This window comes from Poecile atricapillus, chromosome 11 (assembly GCF_030490865.1).
Source record: "Poecile atricapillus isolate bPoeAtr1 chromosome 11, bPoeAtr1.hap1, whole genome shotgun sequence".
NCBI classification, from domain to species: domain Eukaryota; kingdom Metazoa; phylum Chordata; class Aves; order Passeriformes; family Paridae; genus Poecile; species Poecile atricapillus.
Genome location: NC_081259.1, coordinates 538,321 through 555,418, shown reverse-complemented (window position 1 = coordinate 555,418; position 17,098 = coordinate 538,321). Strand labels below are relative to the sequence as shown.

The window sequence follows — 17,098 nt, the reverse complement described above, 5'->3', positions numbered from 1 at the left end:
CCCCAGCCGTGCGGACTCCTTGCCCCGGAGCAGCGGATGAAATCCTCCCTCGGCAAGCAGGGGAAGGGCCGGTCCCGCTGCTCCGGGCACAGCCCTGCGGGCACGGCCGAGGGCAGCTGCCCTGTGCCTCAGCACTGACAAGCTCACAGTTTAGAAAGAAAAAAACAGGAATTGGAAAAAAAAGCTCAGCCAGGGCAGGGTTGGGCACTCCCAGTTCCAGGATGTGGGGAATCAAATGGGAAAGTTAAAAACATTCATTACCTTTCTTCCTCCCCCAACCCATCCTTTCCAGAGCAGCAGTGTCCTTTTCTGGAGCACTGAGGCAGGAGCGAGCGAGGACAGAGGCAGCCACAGCTTTGGGAACATGCAGCATTTGTGGTCCTGATCGTGTCCCTGAGGGGGCTCTAAAGCAGCATCACAGGGAGGAGTGACACCAACAGGGGAGAGTTTTTAGAACCACTCACAAGTAGAAAGGCCCAAATAAACTGACAAGTTAAAAAATATTTATTTAATGTGAGCTTTTGTACTCTACAAATACACAAGTCCCAGAAGGTTCAGCAGCAGCAAATGAAACAAAAAATTTAATAAACAGTGATTCCATCTTGGGGAAATTCGTCCAGTAATTGCATTTCCCACTTAAAATACGGAATACGAAGGCTGAAGGAAGCTCCTGGATTTGGGTTTGGGCAGTGCCATCATGGCCAGCTTCCCAGCAGCCCCCTGTGAGCCACCAACGCTGTAGGACACGGAGCTGGCACCAGAGGAGGCTGGAGCCTTCGAGCCTGGCAGCTTCTTGGTCCTTCTGTACCTGCTGTAGCCACTGCAAAAACCAGAGAGAAGGTGTGAGACACCTGTGCCACCTGCCCTGGTCCCTGCACCAGCCCCCGCTCACACAGGCACCACTGCTGCACTTTCTAGACTACACACTCATTCTGTAGAATTTTTTTTTTTTAATGGACATGGCTGCAAAACGACCTCTGAAATGCAAACAGTCCAGCTGTTGCTCTGGGATGTACCCAAGGGTGAGCAGCAACAGCAAGTGAGACCGCAGAGGCTGCAGCAGCTAATGACAGACATTCCAGTAGATGGGAAGGGCCAAGGGTGAGACAAAACCTGCTGGGCTGGGAAAACCATTTGCTACAAACAACAGGGAGCAGAATGATGAAAAATGGGGCAGGGAAGGGGAAAATCCTTGGGAAGGGGCAGATCTGCCCTAGAAGCTCAAGACCAACCAACAGCAGATGCAGGTGTTGCCTTGCATGATACAATCAGAATCTGAATTAACAAGAGGCTGAAGTTCAAATATTCCATCAAACGTTCAAAGTTTTAAGACCTCTTTCTGATTTCAAGCAAGGAACCTGGTCAGCCTGCTAATGCTGGCTTTGGCAGAACACTGGAATGTCGTGTTCCCTGCTTAGCCTGTGGCAGTCAAATGTGAGGACAACCATTAAATATCCTTCCTCACCAGCTTTGTAAACCAAACTCGCAGAAAAGCACGGCAGAGCAGTTCTGCCCAGGCACTGGGTCATTTTAACACCGTTATTTAAGCCCATACCCAAGGAACTGCAGTGGGGTAATGGATTCTGGGATCATCACTAGGCAGTGACAAGTGACCCAGGCACGTACCCTCTGGGGTGGAACTGCTGGCTGCCACCACCACTCGTCTTTTTCCTCTTGGAGTCCCTGGAGTTGGGCAGCCGCTTCCTTTTCCTCCTCTGGTTTGTGTTATTGCCGAAATAGCCGGAGGTTGTAGCTGCATCCTCTGCTTCTCCATCGCTCCCCAGCGAGCCAGCGCTCCCCGTGTCCGCACCCGGGCAGGCAGCGTCTTCTACCCACAGGCAGGGAGAGAAACCACCTCAGTCAGGGTATCACCCAGGCCAGTCATCACCAGAACACACTGGTGGCACCAAAACATCTGTCCTGGCTGTTCCTCACCTCCTGTGCACTGCCCCATCCCCACTCTGTCACAGATACCCTGAATTAGGGAAGGTAAAAAAGCTTTGGGGTGTTCGGAGAGTGACCGCTCCCTTTTGGAATTATTGGACTGTAAGAATTAGTGATTTGTGATTAAATCGTGGTAACTTTTGAATCAAACATCTGCTGGAGGAGGAAAGAAAGGCACTGAACAGGAAGTACAGGTGAGGTACAAAGCACACCTTGGATGGAGTATTCTGAGTACTTCTCCATCACTTTAATTATTTCTGCACCGTATTTCTCCAGTTTGTCTTCTGTGACACCATCGATCTGCAGCAACACCTCCATGTCTGAGGACAAGGTTTCTGCAACACAACAAAGTACCCCTCAGACATGTCAAACAAATAACTTTTCATAAAGATATCCTGAAGGAAATTAATTCCTTTCCATGCCCCTCTATGCAGAAGCCCCAAAGGACTTCTGAGAAACCTGATCTTACCCGCTATTTTCTTTAGGGTGGAAGTACTGAAAATATTGAAGTAATGCACATCAAAGACTTTGCCCAGGGTTTTGCAGGTGTCTGTAAGTTCACTGAGGCACTGCTTAACAACCTCTTCCCGCTGGGACATCTTTCCCATGGAAGCCCTTTGCCTTCTGATGGCACTGGCACTCTCTGTCTCGTGGAACTCCACCTGTTAAAACGAGCCATCCATAACTCCCGCCATATCACACTGACTGATAACACAGGAAACACAGAGTATCCTTTGATGGACCAAAAAATTATGTTTACCCAGTACTCATTTCTAAAATAATTTTTTACCGGCTACTCAACCACACCCAGGCTTCTTCTCAAAGAGCTGGCAGAGTTTTGAGAGAAGGAAAACCTCCCAAGAGCCAGTTCCCAGCAGAGGTCACTGGGGCAATGCTGAAAGCTCTGTCCTGCTCCGAACACAGCACTAATGCAGAGGAGAATTGTCCCAAGAAACCTGGACCTTTCATGGAGTGCCTATTCCACCAGATCCTACCAATGACTAGGAAAAAATAGAGTAGAAAACAAAGAAGAGAGTGTTGGCCTTTCTTCTTTCTCTTCTTAGCTATCTTTCTGTGGGGGTCAGAACTTTCCTTCACTGTCCAGCAAGAATCAGATGGGTGGGGAAGAAGATTTAAACCTCTCCAAGCCTCTCAAACTCACTTTTTGCCCCACAGCATTGTTACTGGAATACTGGGCGTGGAATCACAGGTGTTGGATTCTGTTCCTTGCACCTAGCAGACATTAGTTTGGCTGGAGGCAAACTGTGTTTAAGCTACCCGAGGGGATATGCTGAAGGAAAACTGCAGCACCTTCCTTAAAACAATGCCTTCAAGAAAGCAAAGAATTCCACACCTGGAGTGACCCATCCAGCACGGCCTGAGCTCTCTCTCCCAGAATGACATATGCCACTGCCTGGTCATTGGCTGTGATGTACAAATCCTCATCCAGGATCTTGTCCAGGACCAGTTTTCTAAACAGTCTTTCAGCATTGTGCCTGGAATAGGCAGCTCCCTTCCCAAATATTCCAGACTGAATCTTGGCACTCGTTGAACCTGTGCAACACAAAGCATAGGATGAGCCCGTGCTCACAAATCCCATGTACACATCCATTTACAGATCTGTGGGAGATTCCCAAGGCACTCTATTCACATTCAAAAATGCCTTTAAACACTGGAAAACCAATATTATCACTATAGCAACCTGAAATGGATTAAATCTTCAGTTTCATTTCTTTTGGATCACTTACCACCAAGAGATTCTTGGGTAAGATTAACTTTGCAAAATACATGTTTTTTTCAACGCCTGCTGGCATTGCACAACCCTCTTGATTCCTGGTCAGGGAATTGTGCAGCAGGTTATTCAGGAGTCTCTGGGAGAACAGAACTCACCTAAGAAAATGTCCACCATCATGTTGAGGGTGTACCTGCCAGAGCCTGGATTCCTCCTGCCGTTCACCTGCCCCGCTTGCCTGCAGTGCTCGCGTACAAAGCGCACGATGCTCTTCACATCCTCGGTCACATTCCTTGATTTATAATCCTGTTAAACCACACCTGGTTAGGACATGCCATTACGTGTTCAAGTTGTTACTGACTACCTCAGTTTTCATTACTGAGCTGTTCTCAGCTGTGAATTGAGTTTGTTCCAAACAAAGAAACCGTGGTTTCCTAGTTAGTAACCTACAGGGATTCTGGATGTGATAATACAGAACCAGTCCAACTGACTGTACATCATCTCCCTGGGGTTATCTGTGCAGAGAGAGGCACAAGATTGCTGGGTAAATAATGGGAATCAAGGTAAACAATTTGGAAAGCATTCTTGTAATTATCCTGCTGCTCTCTAAGAACTTACACTTCCAAAAGGCTTTCAAATGAGACTGAATATGAATTATCCTGGTCAAACTTGGTTCCAATCATAGCTATATAAGGGAATGCTTCAAACACAGAGCTGAGAAACAATATCCACAGGTAAAAAACTGACCAGGATCCCTTCCCTGTCAGCCTCCACAGCTGCCTTCCCCTCTGCTCCTGGCTCCTGCCACTAAGTTTGCATAACCCGAAATGTTTGGACCACCTTCCACAGTGCACACCTCATGTGGCCCTGACGCTGCCCTGGCAACACCAGGACAGGAGCTGAAGGGATTTCCCCAGAGTCAAACAGTGGATCTGACCTAAGTTCCTGCCACCTACAAGGAACATCTTTATACCTCTGACAGGAACAGGAGCATCACAAGTCCATGGTTAAACCCTGAAAATACCTGGAAGCATCATAAAAATACAGAACTTTTATTCCTTTTCTCCATTTGCCTTCCCAAAGGTCATGTAACCACTTTTTGCTAAATACAAATTCAGTGTAACACCATTACAAATAAAACCTGTGGGGTTTACCTTCTTTCTACTGCAGTTGTCACAAATCACTTCTGGGTGATCTTTGCAGAAGGTGGGGTTGAAGTTGGTTTCCCCAAAGTAGGCGAGCAGCTGGACACGGCGGCACTCGACCACGTTCTCACAGTAGTGCACCATGCTGTACAGGTTGTTGAAGTGGGTCTGCCTCGTGTGGCTGTTCCCATCCTTCTCCACTGAAACAGAGCAAATTCCATGGTGTTTGTTAGAGCTGCACCTCCTCTGCGTTTTCGTGGACTGGGAAAAAAATTGGCTTTGCTTAAAAAACCCGCAACATCGGCTTTGCTTAAGAAAAGATGAGTGGCTTAGTACAGAACTGGTGTAGGACATATTTTATCTCTGAAGTTTTAGGGAATTGGAGAAGGGAAATAAGCCTAGAATGACAAAAGGCAAGAGAAGGGTGACAGGATGAGAGGAAGGGGCCTCGAGCTGTGTCAGAAGAGGTGTGGATTTAGATATCAATAAGTTTCTTCACAGAAAGGGTAGAAAAGCCCTGGCACAGGATGCCCTGAATGGAGTCACTGTCCTTGGAAGTGATCAAAAAATACGTGGGTATGGCACTTGAGGACCTGTTTTAGTGGTGAACAGGGGGGTGGAGCTGGTCTGACAGCTGGATTTGATGATCTTAAACGTTTGTCCAAACTTAACAATTCCATGATTCTGTGAAGCAAAGTGGTTTTGACTAAAATTAAGTACAAGCGACAGAAGTCCTGCTGCTGCCACCTGAATGAAAACCATCCAGGTAAGGATTCCCAGTTCTCCCCTCCCTGCAACACTGAACTATCCGTGGCACTTGTAAAAGAGAAATGGCACAGGCTAAATGAGACCAGCAAGAATGTGACCGCTGTAATGTCATCACCAAGTTCCCAGAGCAGAACTCACTCAGGATGAGCCTTCTCAGCCTGGTCACATCACTGTAGCTGTAGAAGAGCAGGCAGTGGGACATCTCTCCATCCCTCCCAGCCCTGCCAGACTCCTGGTAGTAACCCTCAATGGATTTGGGAAGGGATGCGTGGATAACGTAGCGCACGTCGGGTTTGTCAATGCCCATTCCGAAGGCAATTGTTGCACATATCACCTGGGAAGGAGATTATCACTTAGCACCCACAATTTCAGTTGGAACTGTGCAGAACAAGCACAAAACAGCAACAACCCCATCTCCTGTCAGAGGGGCTGCTCCAGACACAGGAAAATCCCCAGATCCCGGTCTGTGCACCACAGCAGCGTGCCAGGAGCTGTTTCTGAAGGTCCAGACACAGGAAAATCCCCAAATCCCGGTCTGTGCACCACAGCAGCGTGCCAGGAGCTGTTTCTGAAGCTCTGCACTGCTCAGGTCCTCCCTGCTGGGGTAGCACACCTTGGAACAGTGCTACAACCTTTTATTCACAGAATTCCCAGTGAAAGGTGGCTGCTGTGCCCCAGCAGATCTCTTGGGATCAGTTATTTAATACTGCAGACATCTGCTGATAACACTGCACAACTTCCCTATTATTTCCCAGGCCAAGAGGGATGGAAGTGCCCAGACTTCCTTCCCTTTTCCTTCCCATTTTCCTTCACCTGGCATCCCTCCTGATTAACCCACTTCTGCTGCACAAGATCCCTGCTGGAATCGGTGAGGCCAGCGTGGTAGGCCAGGGCAGCCAGCCCCTCCTTCTGCAGGATGGCTGCTGTGGTGTCACACTCGTGCCGGGAAAGGCAATAGATTATCCCAGAGTCATCTGCAAATAGATGGCAGAAGAAATTTCAGCTACAATACAGTTTGATTTCCTTTCCCTGCTCAACCTGCCAAGCAGATACCGACCTCTCTCCATTGCAATAAAGATAAGAGTAAAGATATAACTGCTTCACTATAGAACTTATTTTATTAATATCAGATAGTCTTGACAGTTTTTCCTACGTAGTCTTTTTGGGCTTTTGGTGAGGTGGAATAAAGAAATTATTTCCTCATCAGTGCTGTGCAATCTCAGGATTTAGAATACATGAACAAAAGCTATATAATTCAAGAGTTAGAGCAGTTCAGCAAATGCTCTCTGAGGGTACAACATGGGAGAAGCTCTGAGGGAGCTTGGTGTAATCCAGCTCCAGCAGCAGGAGCTGCAGGACTCCAAAGTGAGCCTAGGAAGATGGAAATCTCTGAAGATAGATTCAAGGGGAACTACAGATAAGAAGACCAACACAATTAAACAATTAAGATATTGAGTGACCTTTAAGCTCTGCAGACATGATCCTGAAAGTTCTGGCAGGCTCCAGAAAGGTTATTCAAGAGCATCACCATAATTTACTTTTCCATCTTAACTTCTCAACTTTAGAATGCACATAAATCTGATTCCCATTTTCAATAACATCACTTTACCTCCATCTCGTTTTTCTGGTAAATATATAATTATTACAGCATTATAGAAGCTTTTACTGCCTTGAGAGCTGGTTCATGAAAAGGCCTGTGGGCACCATGCTGCTCAGTACTCACGGGGGTGATATTTTTTAATCCACTCCAAGCAATCCATCGCCACCTTCTTTGGCTTCTTGGGCAGCACATCATATTTCAAGTTATGCCTGTTGAAGCTCATTGTAAACCTGAAATGTGACAGTTCATGGTGCTCGTCAGCCTCATGGGTATAGTTGTGTTAAACAGCTTCCTACATCATGCAAGGAAGGGCTTGGCAAGTTTTTTTTATTTCTTATGTTAGCATTTTTTATCTACCTCCTATTAAATTTCATGCATGTATTTAATTTAATTTAATTTCATCAGATACAGATACACAAGGATTTCAGATGGGCCTGTGATGCTTTTTTTACTTCACTAAAAATCTTCCACTCAAAATCTCTGTGGCACAAGCAAACGGTGTCAGAAACCTGCTGAGCAACTCACACTTGTGGTTTCAGCATCTCCAGCTGGTTCAGGATGTCCTTCTGCACGCGAGGGTTGGCCGTGGCCGTGAGGGCCATCATGGGCACGGCGTGGAACTTCCTGCGGAGCATGTTCAGCCGCTTGTAGTCTTGTCTGAAGTCATGGCCCCACTGGTTGGGAAACAAAATTTAAGTGCAACGGAGTGAAATGCTCCAGCTGAGCCTTTTGGCACTCCTAAAAACAAGCAGAGGTTTTACCTGGCTGACACAGTGGGCCTCGTCAATGACAAAACGCGCCAAGAGCTTCCTGTCGTAGAGGTTCTCCAGGGCGGACATCAGGCGGCTGCTGGCACACACCTGGGACACAACACCCGTGGCAATGGACAGCAAAACACCTGGGCTAAAAGTGTCAGCTTTTGCCTCTTGGATAAAGCTCTTTCTGAGCCTACAGCAACAGCTGTCCTACGCTGCAGAACCACCCTGCACTCAGCAAGTGACTCCTCAAGGCACAGAGATGATGCCACTCAGCCACGTTCTAACCAAGCAGCTGGTGTGGGATTCCCACCAGGCTCTGCCATTGCCTATCCCAAAGCCCCTCATTCCGAGGAAATTCCAGTAAATTTAAATGACTGGTGTCAGGAAACACAGGGAAAAATAATGCTGAAGAGAGAAACACAATCAGCACACCAACCAGCCCCCTCTTACAAAGCTCTTGTGCAATAATATATTTTTAAGGCAGCATATAATGCAGCCCAAGGCAAACTCTGACAATCCCCTATCACCCTGACAAATGCTGTGTTTTCCCTGTATCACTCTACTCAGAGCAGTCTGGATTTAGGAGCTACTAAATCAAGCCAGATTGAAAGAGGTGGGCATGGGAGCTTGTTTTAGGAATTTACAATTTACAGACATATTCAGTTCTTATTCTTGGCTAATTACTGATTGAAATTAGTTGCATCCATATAGATTGTTAATGAGTTATCTAAAACCTAGCATTTTTCCCCAGAAGGAAAATAACTCTTTATTATTTATATTTATTTATATAATAATGTATTTATTATGCAGTTTTTTAGCACCTCACAGCAATGCCCCCCTGTTGGCCCCGATGGTGTCACGGCTGAAGATGAAGCACAGACCTTCTCAGGGGTGACATACAGCAGCTTTATGACAGGGTCTTTCTTTGACAACTGCATGTAGATTTTTGAGGCATCAGCATCTGTTCTGTCACCAGTCAGGTACGTTGCAGCAATCTATATTAAAAAAAGAAAATTAAATATATATATACTGAGTTTTATTACATGCAAAACAGGAGAACCTCCAAATGTAGCTTCTCATCACAGATCAGTTCCTAAGCAGTCAGCGTTGGGAACACACGTTTGGGTACACACATCTGAGCACCCTGCACTAGGGGAAGCTGTCCCTGCCTGTGCTGAGGGGTGAAACAAGATGAACTTTAGGATCCCTTCCAACCCAAAGCATTCCAGGATCCTGTGAGCTCCTGCACCCTCATTTCTGCTCTATCATGTTTCCAAAGATGTTCAGCACCTCCAGAAGCCCCCTCGCTCAGGAACTCCGAGGGCTCATTCCTGCTGCAGTCAGGCTGCTCCTGTGTAGGTGAGTGATTTCAATTCTCTGGATCTCAGAACCAGCACCTGCTCTGAAAAACCCAGCTCTAACCCACCACAAGGAGCAGCAATAAATCCAGCGGTCACACTGCCAAGATATTCGAGTTCATCCAATTTAGATCTTCCCAGGCAACTTCCTGTGCCATTCACAGTGTCCATCTAATCAATTTATGCAGCTTATATTTGGGAGACACAAGATTTGCTGTAAAATTTCAGATTTCTAATCCAGTTATCTGCAGTTTCACTCAATAAAACTGCTGGAACTTACATCTAAAGTCTTCAGCTTCTGAACCTGATCGATGATCAGCGACCGCAGCGGAGAAATAACGATAGTGACCCCGGCAGACACACAGGCTGGTAACTGGTAGCACAAGCTCTTCCCACCTCCTGTGGGGAGGGAACAACATCAATATCCAATAACAAAGCAAGTGTTGGATATTAAGAGGAAAGGGACGGAGATTTATTTCTTATTTCCCATTTTATAGCAGTTTTGGAAACAATATATTTCTACCGATGCCTGCCACAAAGTGACACCTGTAGGATAAGGAAGAGTTACTTGTGTGAATTACTAAGGATGCAGAAATTCCATCCCCTCACTCAAAATATCCCAGTGCAACAATATTCCTGAAATCCTGCAGTCACAGAATTCCAGCAGCACAGAGGCACGGGGGAAGAGCAAACCTTATCCCAAAGCTTGCAGAAGGAGCTGCAGGTCTGTACCCTGTGCTGTGGGGGCACGTACCTGTGGGCATGAGGATGAAACAATCCTCCCCCAGCAGAGCAGCATTGATGGCCTCCAGCTGGTTTGTCCGGAAACAGTGCAGTCCAAACTTCTTGTGGAATATATTCATCATTTCTGCAGAATGGGGAAATTTCATACCCCTGAAACGCTCCAGTGCGGGGTCATGAACCACTGGATCTGGGAGACAAAAGAAAGTAATTAGAATAAGTTATGATATCACCTTACAGAAGGAGTTCTGTACCCCCTGGGAGGGTGGGCAGCCCTGGCACAGGTGCCCAGAGCAGCTGGGGCTGTCCCTGGATCCCTGGCAGTGCCCAAGGCCAGGCTGGACACTGGGGTTTGGAGCAGACTGGGACAGGGAAAGGTGTCCCTGCCATGGCTGGGGTGGCACTGGAGGGGCTCGAAGGTCCCTTCCACCCCAAACCATTCTGTGACTCTGATTTTCACCTCCCCTATTGCCAGCCTGTCCCTACATTACCCTGAAATTACACTGAGCAACCCTGGGCCCCAGGGGGACTGGGTTTGCTTCCACAAACCCATTTTGGAACATTATGCAGCAAAAACCATTGTACAGCTTTGAATCAAAAACTGCAGAATCATTTAACTAAAACACAGAAACACCCTCATTCCCAATTTTGGCAGCTTCATCTTCCAGCAGCCTGAAACCTGCACAGGAAGGGAATATTCAAGTTTGGCATCATTTGGAGGAAAAAAACCCCAAGATGACTTTGTAGGAAAGGAATCAAAAGAAACTTCCACAGAAACAAAAGGCATTAATGTGAGCTGTAGTACTTACTTGGTCTTAGATTTAAAAAGCAATAAATAAGAATTTAAAAATGGAAAACCCCAATAATCCTCAGGAGTATAATTCACCTGGATGGCTCTTTGTTGCCATCAGGAGGCCTGGCTTTGGAGCAGCAGGACTGGATCCCACAGCCGTCCCTTTGGCTCTGGACATAATCTTGGACAAGAGGGATGTGGCAGGTGGCCCCTCCCGGGCAGGCTGGCACCACGCTGGGGACAGAGCCTGCGGGGCTGGCACGGCCACCGAGCTCTCCCAGTCCTCATCGAAGTCATCGATGTCAAAGTGATCCAGGTCCAAGTGCAGATCATCTTTAGCCAAGCTGCTCCCTGCAGGACTGGCAGAGGCAGCTGTGCTTGGAGCCCTCAGGGCTGTGCTGCTCAGGGGCCGGCTCCCATTCCCCGTTCCTGGACTTTTGTCCCAGCTGCTGTCACAGGACTGGAGGCTGAGCCTGAGGGAGGATCCCCCCCAGCCACTTCCCCTGGGGCACGGCACACCCTCAGCACTCTGCTCTGAAGCACAAGAGGTGTCCAAGGTTTCATTTGTTTTGGCAGAAGAGTTGCTGGAATGAACAGAAAGCACCGATGGGAGGTTTGTGGGTTTGGGGGAGTTTCTGTCAGAACTGAAGCTCCAGTTTGGACCAGAACCTGGACCTGCACCAGGACACACACGAGGGCTCTGCTCCATGGGAGACTTCCAGCTTCTAGCAAAAGGGGTCTTTATGCCATTTTGCTTCAAACTGACAGAATTAGCCAGCAATTTCCTCCTGAAAGAGATGACAAGGGAAGAAAGAAGGAAAAAAAAATGTATTTAGTCTCAAGCAATGATTTACCAGGTTCTACAACATTCATTGAACAGTTTTGCCTCACTGCTATTAAACATATTAACATATGGTGGTTCCATGGTGTTCTGAGTCACCATGTTTGAAAATGATTTCAAACAAATCCAGGGAAAAGAGAATACCACCAGAAGGAACTAATGACAAAACTGTAACATCACCTCTACAGACGTAAAATAAATAATTCCTAAAAGCAAGGAACAGATCCAGGCAAGGTAGAATACAAAAAATAAATCCTTAGAGTCAAAACCTGAAGTCAAAAGCATGCCTGAACCAAATCATGTTTTTTTAGGTACTTTCTAAAGACTATGTCTGACTACAGCAATGAGAAATAAAATAAGTCGTTGTAGCAAGAACATTTACAGAAGCTCATAGTCCCAGTCCAGGAAAAATCTCACCAAAATCCCAAATCCCAGTACTTTGTCCATGCACTGCACCATCAGACAAAGCAACAGGTTGTGGCAGCAATAATTCCACTGGAAGATGACGAGTTCAGGGATGTTAGGAGAAATCACCACCCCTGCAGTGAGCGAGAGGGGAATGAATGCCTGTGGCACTGATCCTCCCCCCAGCAGCACTCAGGGGCTGTGAACACTCGCAGCAGTCTGGGCTCTTCTGTTCCCTCCCTCAGCCAGTATTTCCAGCTTCTTAAAGCCCCTCCTGCCTGCTTCTCCAGTGTGCTGGGGACACCTGCAGGCAGCTCCCGGCTCCAGACAGAGCTGCTCCAGCCTACCTGAGGTCCCTGTGCTGCAGCAGGGCTCTGGCACAGCCCAGGGCCTGCAGCTCCTGCAGGGGGATGGCATCCACCAGCTCACAGATGGCCTCCATCACTCGGTACAGCTGCGGCGCCACGGGCACGGCCTCGCCTGGCACGGGCACTGCAGCACAACAGGTGTCAAGAGAACAGCACTCTCCCAGAGGACAGCACACTGCAGTCAATCAGTCTAAACAATTGACTGCAAATATATTTTTATTCCATTTGCATAAAGAATCTGTTTCTGTGTGCAGAAACTCAATCAATCTACATATTTTTGCCCTTGTCTTTCATTATCTGTCTATAATCCAACTATTTATGTCAACTCTCCATCTACAGATGTAATTCTCCATCTGTTAGTTAATGTTCTTGGATTACACAGGATAATCAATAGTTGCAAACTATCCCCAAAATCAGAGGTATGAAATTCCAAAGCATTTTGTGTACCTGAATCCCCTGCACTGGGATCTCCTCCAGGATGTGTTGTGGGAACCTTCTCCTGCCCGGCCTCGGAGCTGCCAGCTGTGCATCTTCCACCAGTGGGGGAGTCTCTGAAAATACTGTAACACCAAAAGGAAAGGCCATTAAAATACAGATATCTGCAAACTGAGGCATTTCCACAGAACAGAAACAGGATTTAAGGTGTGTGGAAGAGATAAATTCCTGAAGGCCCGGGTGGAACCCAAGAGCTGAGCAGTCACTCATCCTGTGCACCAACCTGGGGAACCTTGCCCCAGTAATTTTCTCCCATCCCACTACAAAACTAACTCTGCTTTTTTTCTGAAGTGAAAGCCACCCAAAACATCAGCCATACAATCAGTATTTGATAAAGCATTCAGTGCAGCTGCCAAGCAGCAAAGAGACACAAGCTGAGCCTGTACCTCTCTCACAAGCAGGAGTTTTGGGCTGGTTTTGGTACTTTTCTAAGCAGGCAGCAGACAGACAGTTCCAGCAGTGAACTCTGATTACCTGGCACTCTGCACAGAGGGGGAGAAGGGAGGCAGCTCCTCCTCAGGGGAGGGAGGGATGATGTCCAGGTCATCCTCCTCGAGCTCAGCACCTGCCAATGGCCAGGTGGCCTCATCCAGCTCTGGGGGGCTGCTGCCAGGCCCCTCTTGCTCCTGGCCCTGACCCCCTTCAGCACCAACAGCTGCAAGAGAAGGGCATTGATATTGCTGGGGAACACTGCACACTCAGCCTGCCACAAACACAGGGGGAAAATTAGCAGCCAGATTCCAAAACACTCGTTTGACACAGCTTCTGACTTTTAAAGAATAAAACTTACTGTTCCCCTTTCTCCCCTTGTTAAAAATAGACAGACAAATCCCCACAAACCCTCATCTAAATGGAAAAGTGATACAGCTAAACCTACAGTCACCGTCCCTGGCAGAAGTGAAACACTGAAGAGATCTATTTTCCTGCAATAGCTTTCCATAAAGAGTATCTATATAAAAACCTATTTCTACAAAAAGCTCCTATTATTTTAAATCCTAAGTTAAAAAGAGTGCAGACTCATCAGCTGGCACAGTCCCTGTACTGGAATTGGAAGGTAAATGTACATGTATTGTGTCTTAAAAGACAAATCCTACAAAGAAATTAATTTATTAACTTATTAATATTAAATTAACTATCATTTATTAAATTAACTATCATTAATTTATTAAAATTAATTTCACAGAGAAAAGACAACAAAATATTAAGAACAGAAATACAGTTCACAAATCTTTTCACCATGCAGTGTAAGGGCAGCACCCCAGAACACTCTGATGTTACTCACTTGCATAAACATGTTAATTTCCCAAAAGTTTCAAAACACAGCAGGTAAGGAATCTAAAGCAGAGCAGTTCTGAGGGACAGAGCTGCCAAAGCAATGGCAGGCAGGAATTCTGTGATCATAATTGAGGGTTGGAGTTCTTTTACAGCGTTATGCTTGTGTTATAAATGGGGTGAGATCACTTCGTCTAGTTTAATATTGCATTTAGGTTTAAGATGACTTTATGTCTCTCCTGCATGAATTTTCTAAGTGCTTTTCTCTCTGTAATATCCCTATTGATTATTGATCATTTCTGGAATGCCACGTGAGAAGTCTCATACCTGCAGAAGAGGAGCAGCTGCTACTCCTGCAGCAGCAGAACGCAGCCCAGCTTCCAGGGAACGGATTCCTGAACGGAATCCAGGCCCCCAGATGAAATCAGGGCTGCTCGTCAGCAGCTCCCTGTGATTCCTGAGCAGCCAACCCTAACCCTAATCCTAACCCTAACCCTACCCTTAACCCTAACCCCAACCCTAACCCTACCCGTAACCCTAACCCAGCAGCTCCCTGTGATTTCTGAGCAGACAACCCTACCCCCAACCCCAACCCCAACCCCATCCCCATCCCCATCCCCATCCCTACCCCTAACCCCAACCCAGCACCTCAGATTCCTGAGCAGCCAACCCTAACCCTAACCCCATCCCCATCCCGATCCCCATCCCCATCCCCAGCTCCATCCCCATCCCCATCCCCATCCCCATCCCCATCCCCATCCCCATCCCCCGTTACCGGTGCGTTCCCGGTCCCGCACTCCGCAGCCCAGCTCCGCGGCCGCGCCGCCGCTGCCGGTGCCCGGCTCCTCCCGGCGGCTCCCGGATCGCTGCGGGCACGGCCCCGGCTCCTCCCGGCGGCTCCCGGATCGCTGCGGGCACGGCCCCGGCTCGGCCTCCGGAGAACCGGGCGGGCCCGGCCGGGGGCTCGGCCTCGGGGGCTCCTTGCGGGGGGCTCGCAGCCCCTTGGGAGACACGATGGGAGGCCGAGAGAACTTCTTCTCGATTCCCGACAGGTCGAAGTCGTCGATATCGTCCCACTCATCTTCGATGGTGATAACAGGGCCGGCAGCGGCACCGGGCCCGGCGGGAGCGGCGGGAGCGGCGGGAGCGGCGGGGCGCTGGGCCGGGCCCGGGGGGGCTCGGAGCGGCTGAGGGCCGGGACCGCGGGGCGGAACGCAGCCCGGTGCCGCCGCTTTTCTGTCCGGCGGGGCCGCGGCGGGCAGGGCCAGGGAGGTGTTCACATCCTTGTCCCTCAGCACCGAGGCGGCGCCGAGGCCCCGCGGCGCCTTCTTGAAGGTGAAGCCCCTGCAACGAGACGAGCCCCCGTCAGCTGCCGGCCGCCGCGGCCGCCCCTCCCCGCCGCCCGGGGCCGGTACTCACGGCGGGCGGTCCCGCGGCGGTGCCGGGGCGCGCAGGGCCCCGCGGGCCGAATGCCGCTGCAGCTGCTCCCGGAGGTTGTTGTGAGGCACGGCCGCCATGGCGGGGCCGCCCCGCCGCCAGGGGGCGCCCTGCGCGCCGCCCCCCCCACCGCGCTTCGCATTCCGCGCCAAAACCGGCCCCGCGCTCCCATTGGCTGCAGGGGGCGCGGCGGAAGTGACGCACGGGGCGGGCGGCGGAAATGGGCGCATTGCTGGAAATGGCGGCACCGCCCTCAAGCAGGGCCGGGCCCGGGCCCGGTCCCGCCTCAAGCCCGTCCCGCAGCCCCGCTCAGAGCTCCCGGCACAGAGAATTCCCGGCACAGAGAATTCCCGGCACAGAGAACTCCCGGCACAGAGAATTCCCGGCACAGAGAACTCCCGGCACAGAGAACTCCCGGCACAGAGAATTCCCGGCACAGAGAATTCCCGGCACAGAGAATTCCCGGCACAGAGAATTCCCGGCACAGAGAACTCCCGGCACACAGAATTCCCGGCACACAGAATTCCCGGCACACAGAATTCCCGGCACAGCGCTCCGGTAACGAGCCGGCTGTATCGTCAGTGAGACATTTCAGAAATAACACGCCCGCCTTCACTGCCCCGGCACCCACTCACAAACGGCACCGAGCTTCTCGCGTCTGGATGGGTTAAAGAAAAATCACCCGTTTCTTCTCTGTGCATTAAAATACCCTGGTTTTTAATACAAAAAATAGCAGGCATTTCATGAAAATTGATAAAAGTGTACAAATCACGGCACTCGCTCATTCTTCCTTTAAAGAAAGGGAAATTGCCTTCAAAGAAAATTTAAAAATCGCTAAAATTTACACCTGGTGATTGCAAAAAGCCACCCGAAGGAGGAGGAGAGCTGTGTGTGCCCTGAATCGGCACCTGCTGCCCCACAGGTGTCACAGGACAGGTGGTGGAGGCACAGCTGGGACAGCTGGGGACACCTGGGGACAGCTGGGGACAGCTGGGGACAGCTGGGACACACCTGGGGACACCTGGGACACACCTGGGGACACCTGGAGGACGGAACCTGGCAGGGGCAGGGCAGCACGCCAGGGTTTGGCTGCACAGCAGGCTCAGGTGCTGCTGCTGCAGGAGGTGTGCGAGCTGCCTGCAGGTGACACCTCTGAACACCTTGAACAGGTGACACCTTGAACAGGTGACACCCTGCAGCAGGTGACACCTTGAACAGGGAACACCTTGCACAGGTAACACCTTGACCAGGTGACACCTCTGAACAGGTGACACCTTGAACAGGGAACACCTTTCAACAGGTGACACCTTGAACAGGTGACACCCTGAACAGGTGACACCCTGCAGCAGGTGACACCTTGAATAGGGAACACCTTGCACAGGTGACACCCTGCAGCAGGAACACCTTGCACAGGTGACACCCTGCAGCAGGAACACCTTGC

General features: G+C 49.4%; 1 protein-coding gene and 1 long non-coding RNA gene across 2 annotated transcripts; one reads left to right on the top strand and one right to left on the bottom strand.

Moving 5' to 3' along the window:
- Positions 1–486: 486 nt before the first annotated feature.
- On the bottom strand, positions 487–17,081 carry BLM (BLM RecQ like helicase). Its single transcript, XM_058846776.1, has 24 exons — positions 17,014–17,081; positions 16,883–16,914; positions 16,679–16,807; positions 15,640–16,647; positions 14,996–15,564; positions 13,423–13,603; positions 12,901–13,013; positions 12,433–12,577; positions 10,933–11,627; positions 10,060–10,236; positions 9,586–9,704; positions 8,829–8,942; positions 7,951–8,049; positions 7,715–7,863; positions 7,313–7,419; positions 6,403–6,563; positions 5,728–5,923; positions 4,831–5,021; positions 3,835–3,982; positions 3,299–3,498; positions 2,414–2,606; positions 2,157–2,279; positions 1,627–1,828; positions 487–820 (listed from the first exon to the last, which is right to left on the bottom strand). Exons 4-24 carry the CDS (start codon positions 15,885–15,887, stop codon positions 637–639), a joined length of 4,314 nt encoding a protein of 1,437 aa, XP_058702759.1. The 5' UTR covers positions 15,888–16,647; positions 16,679–16,807; positions 16,883–16,914; positions 17,014–17,081; the 3' UTR covers positions 487–636.
- LOC131583033 (uncharacterized) lies at positions 16,813–17,052 on the top strand. Its single transcript, XR_009278432.1, has 3 exons — positions 16,813–16,891; positions 16,925–16,989; positions 17,023–17,052. It is a non-coding gene; the product is annotated as an uncharacterized LOC131583033 (long non-coding RNA).
- Positions 17,082–17,098: the final 17 nt, after the last annotated feature.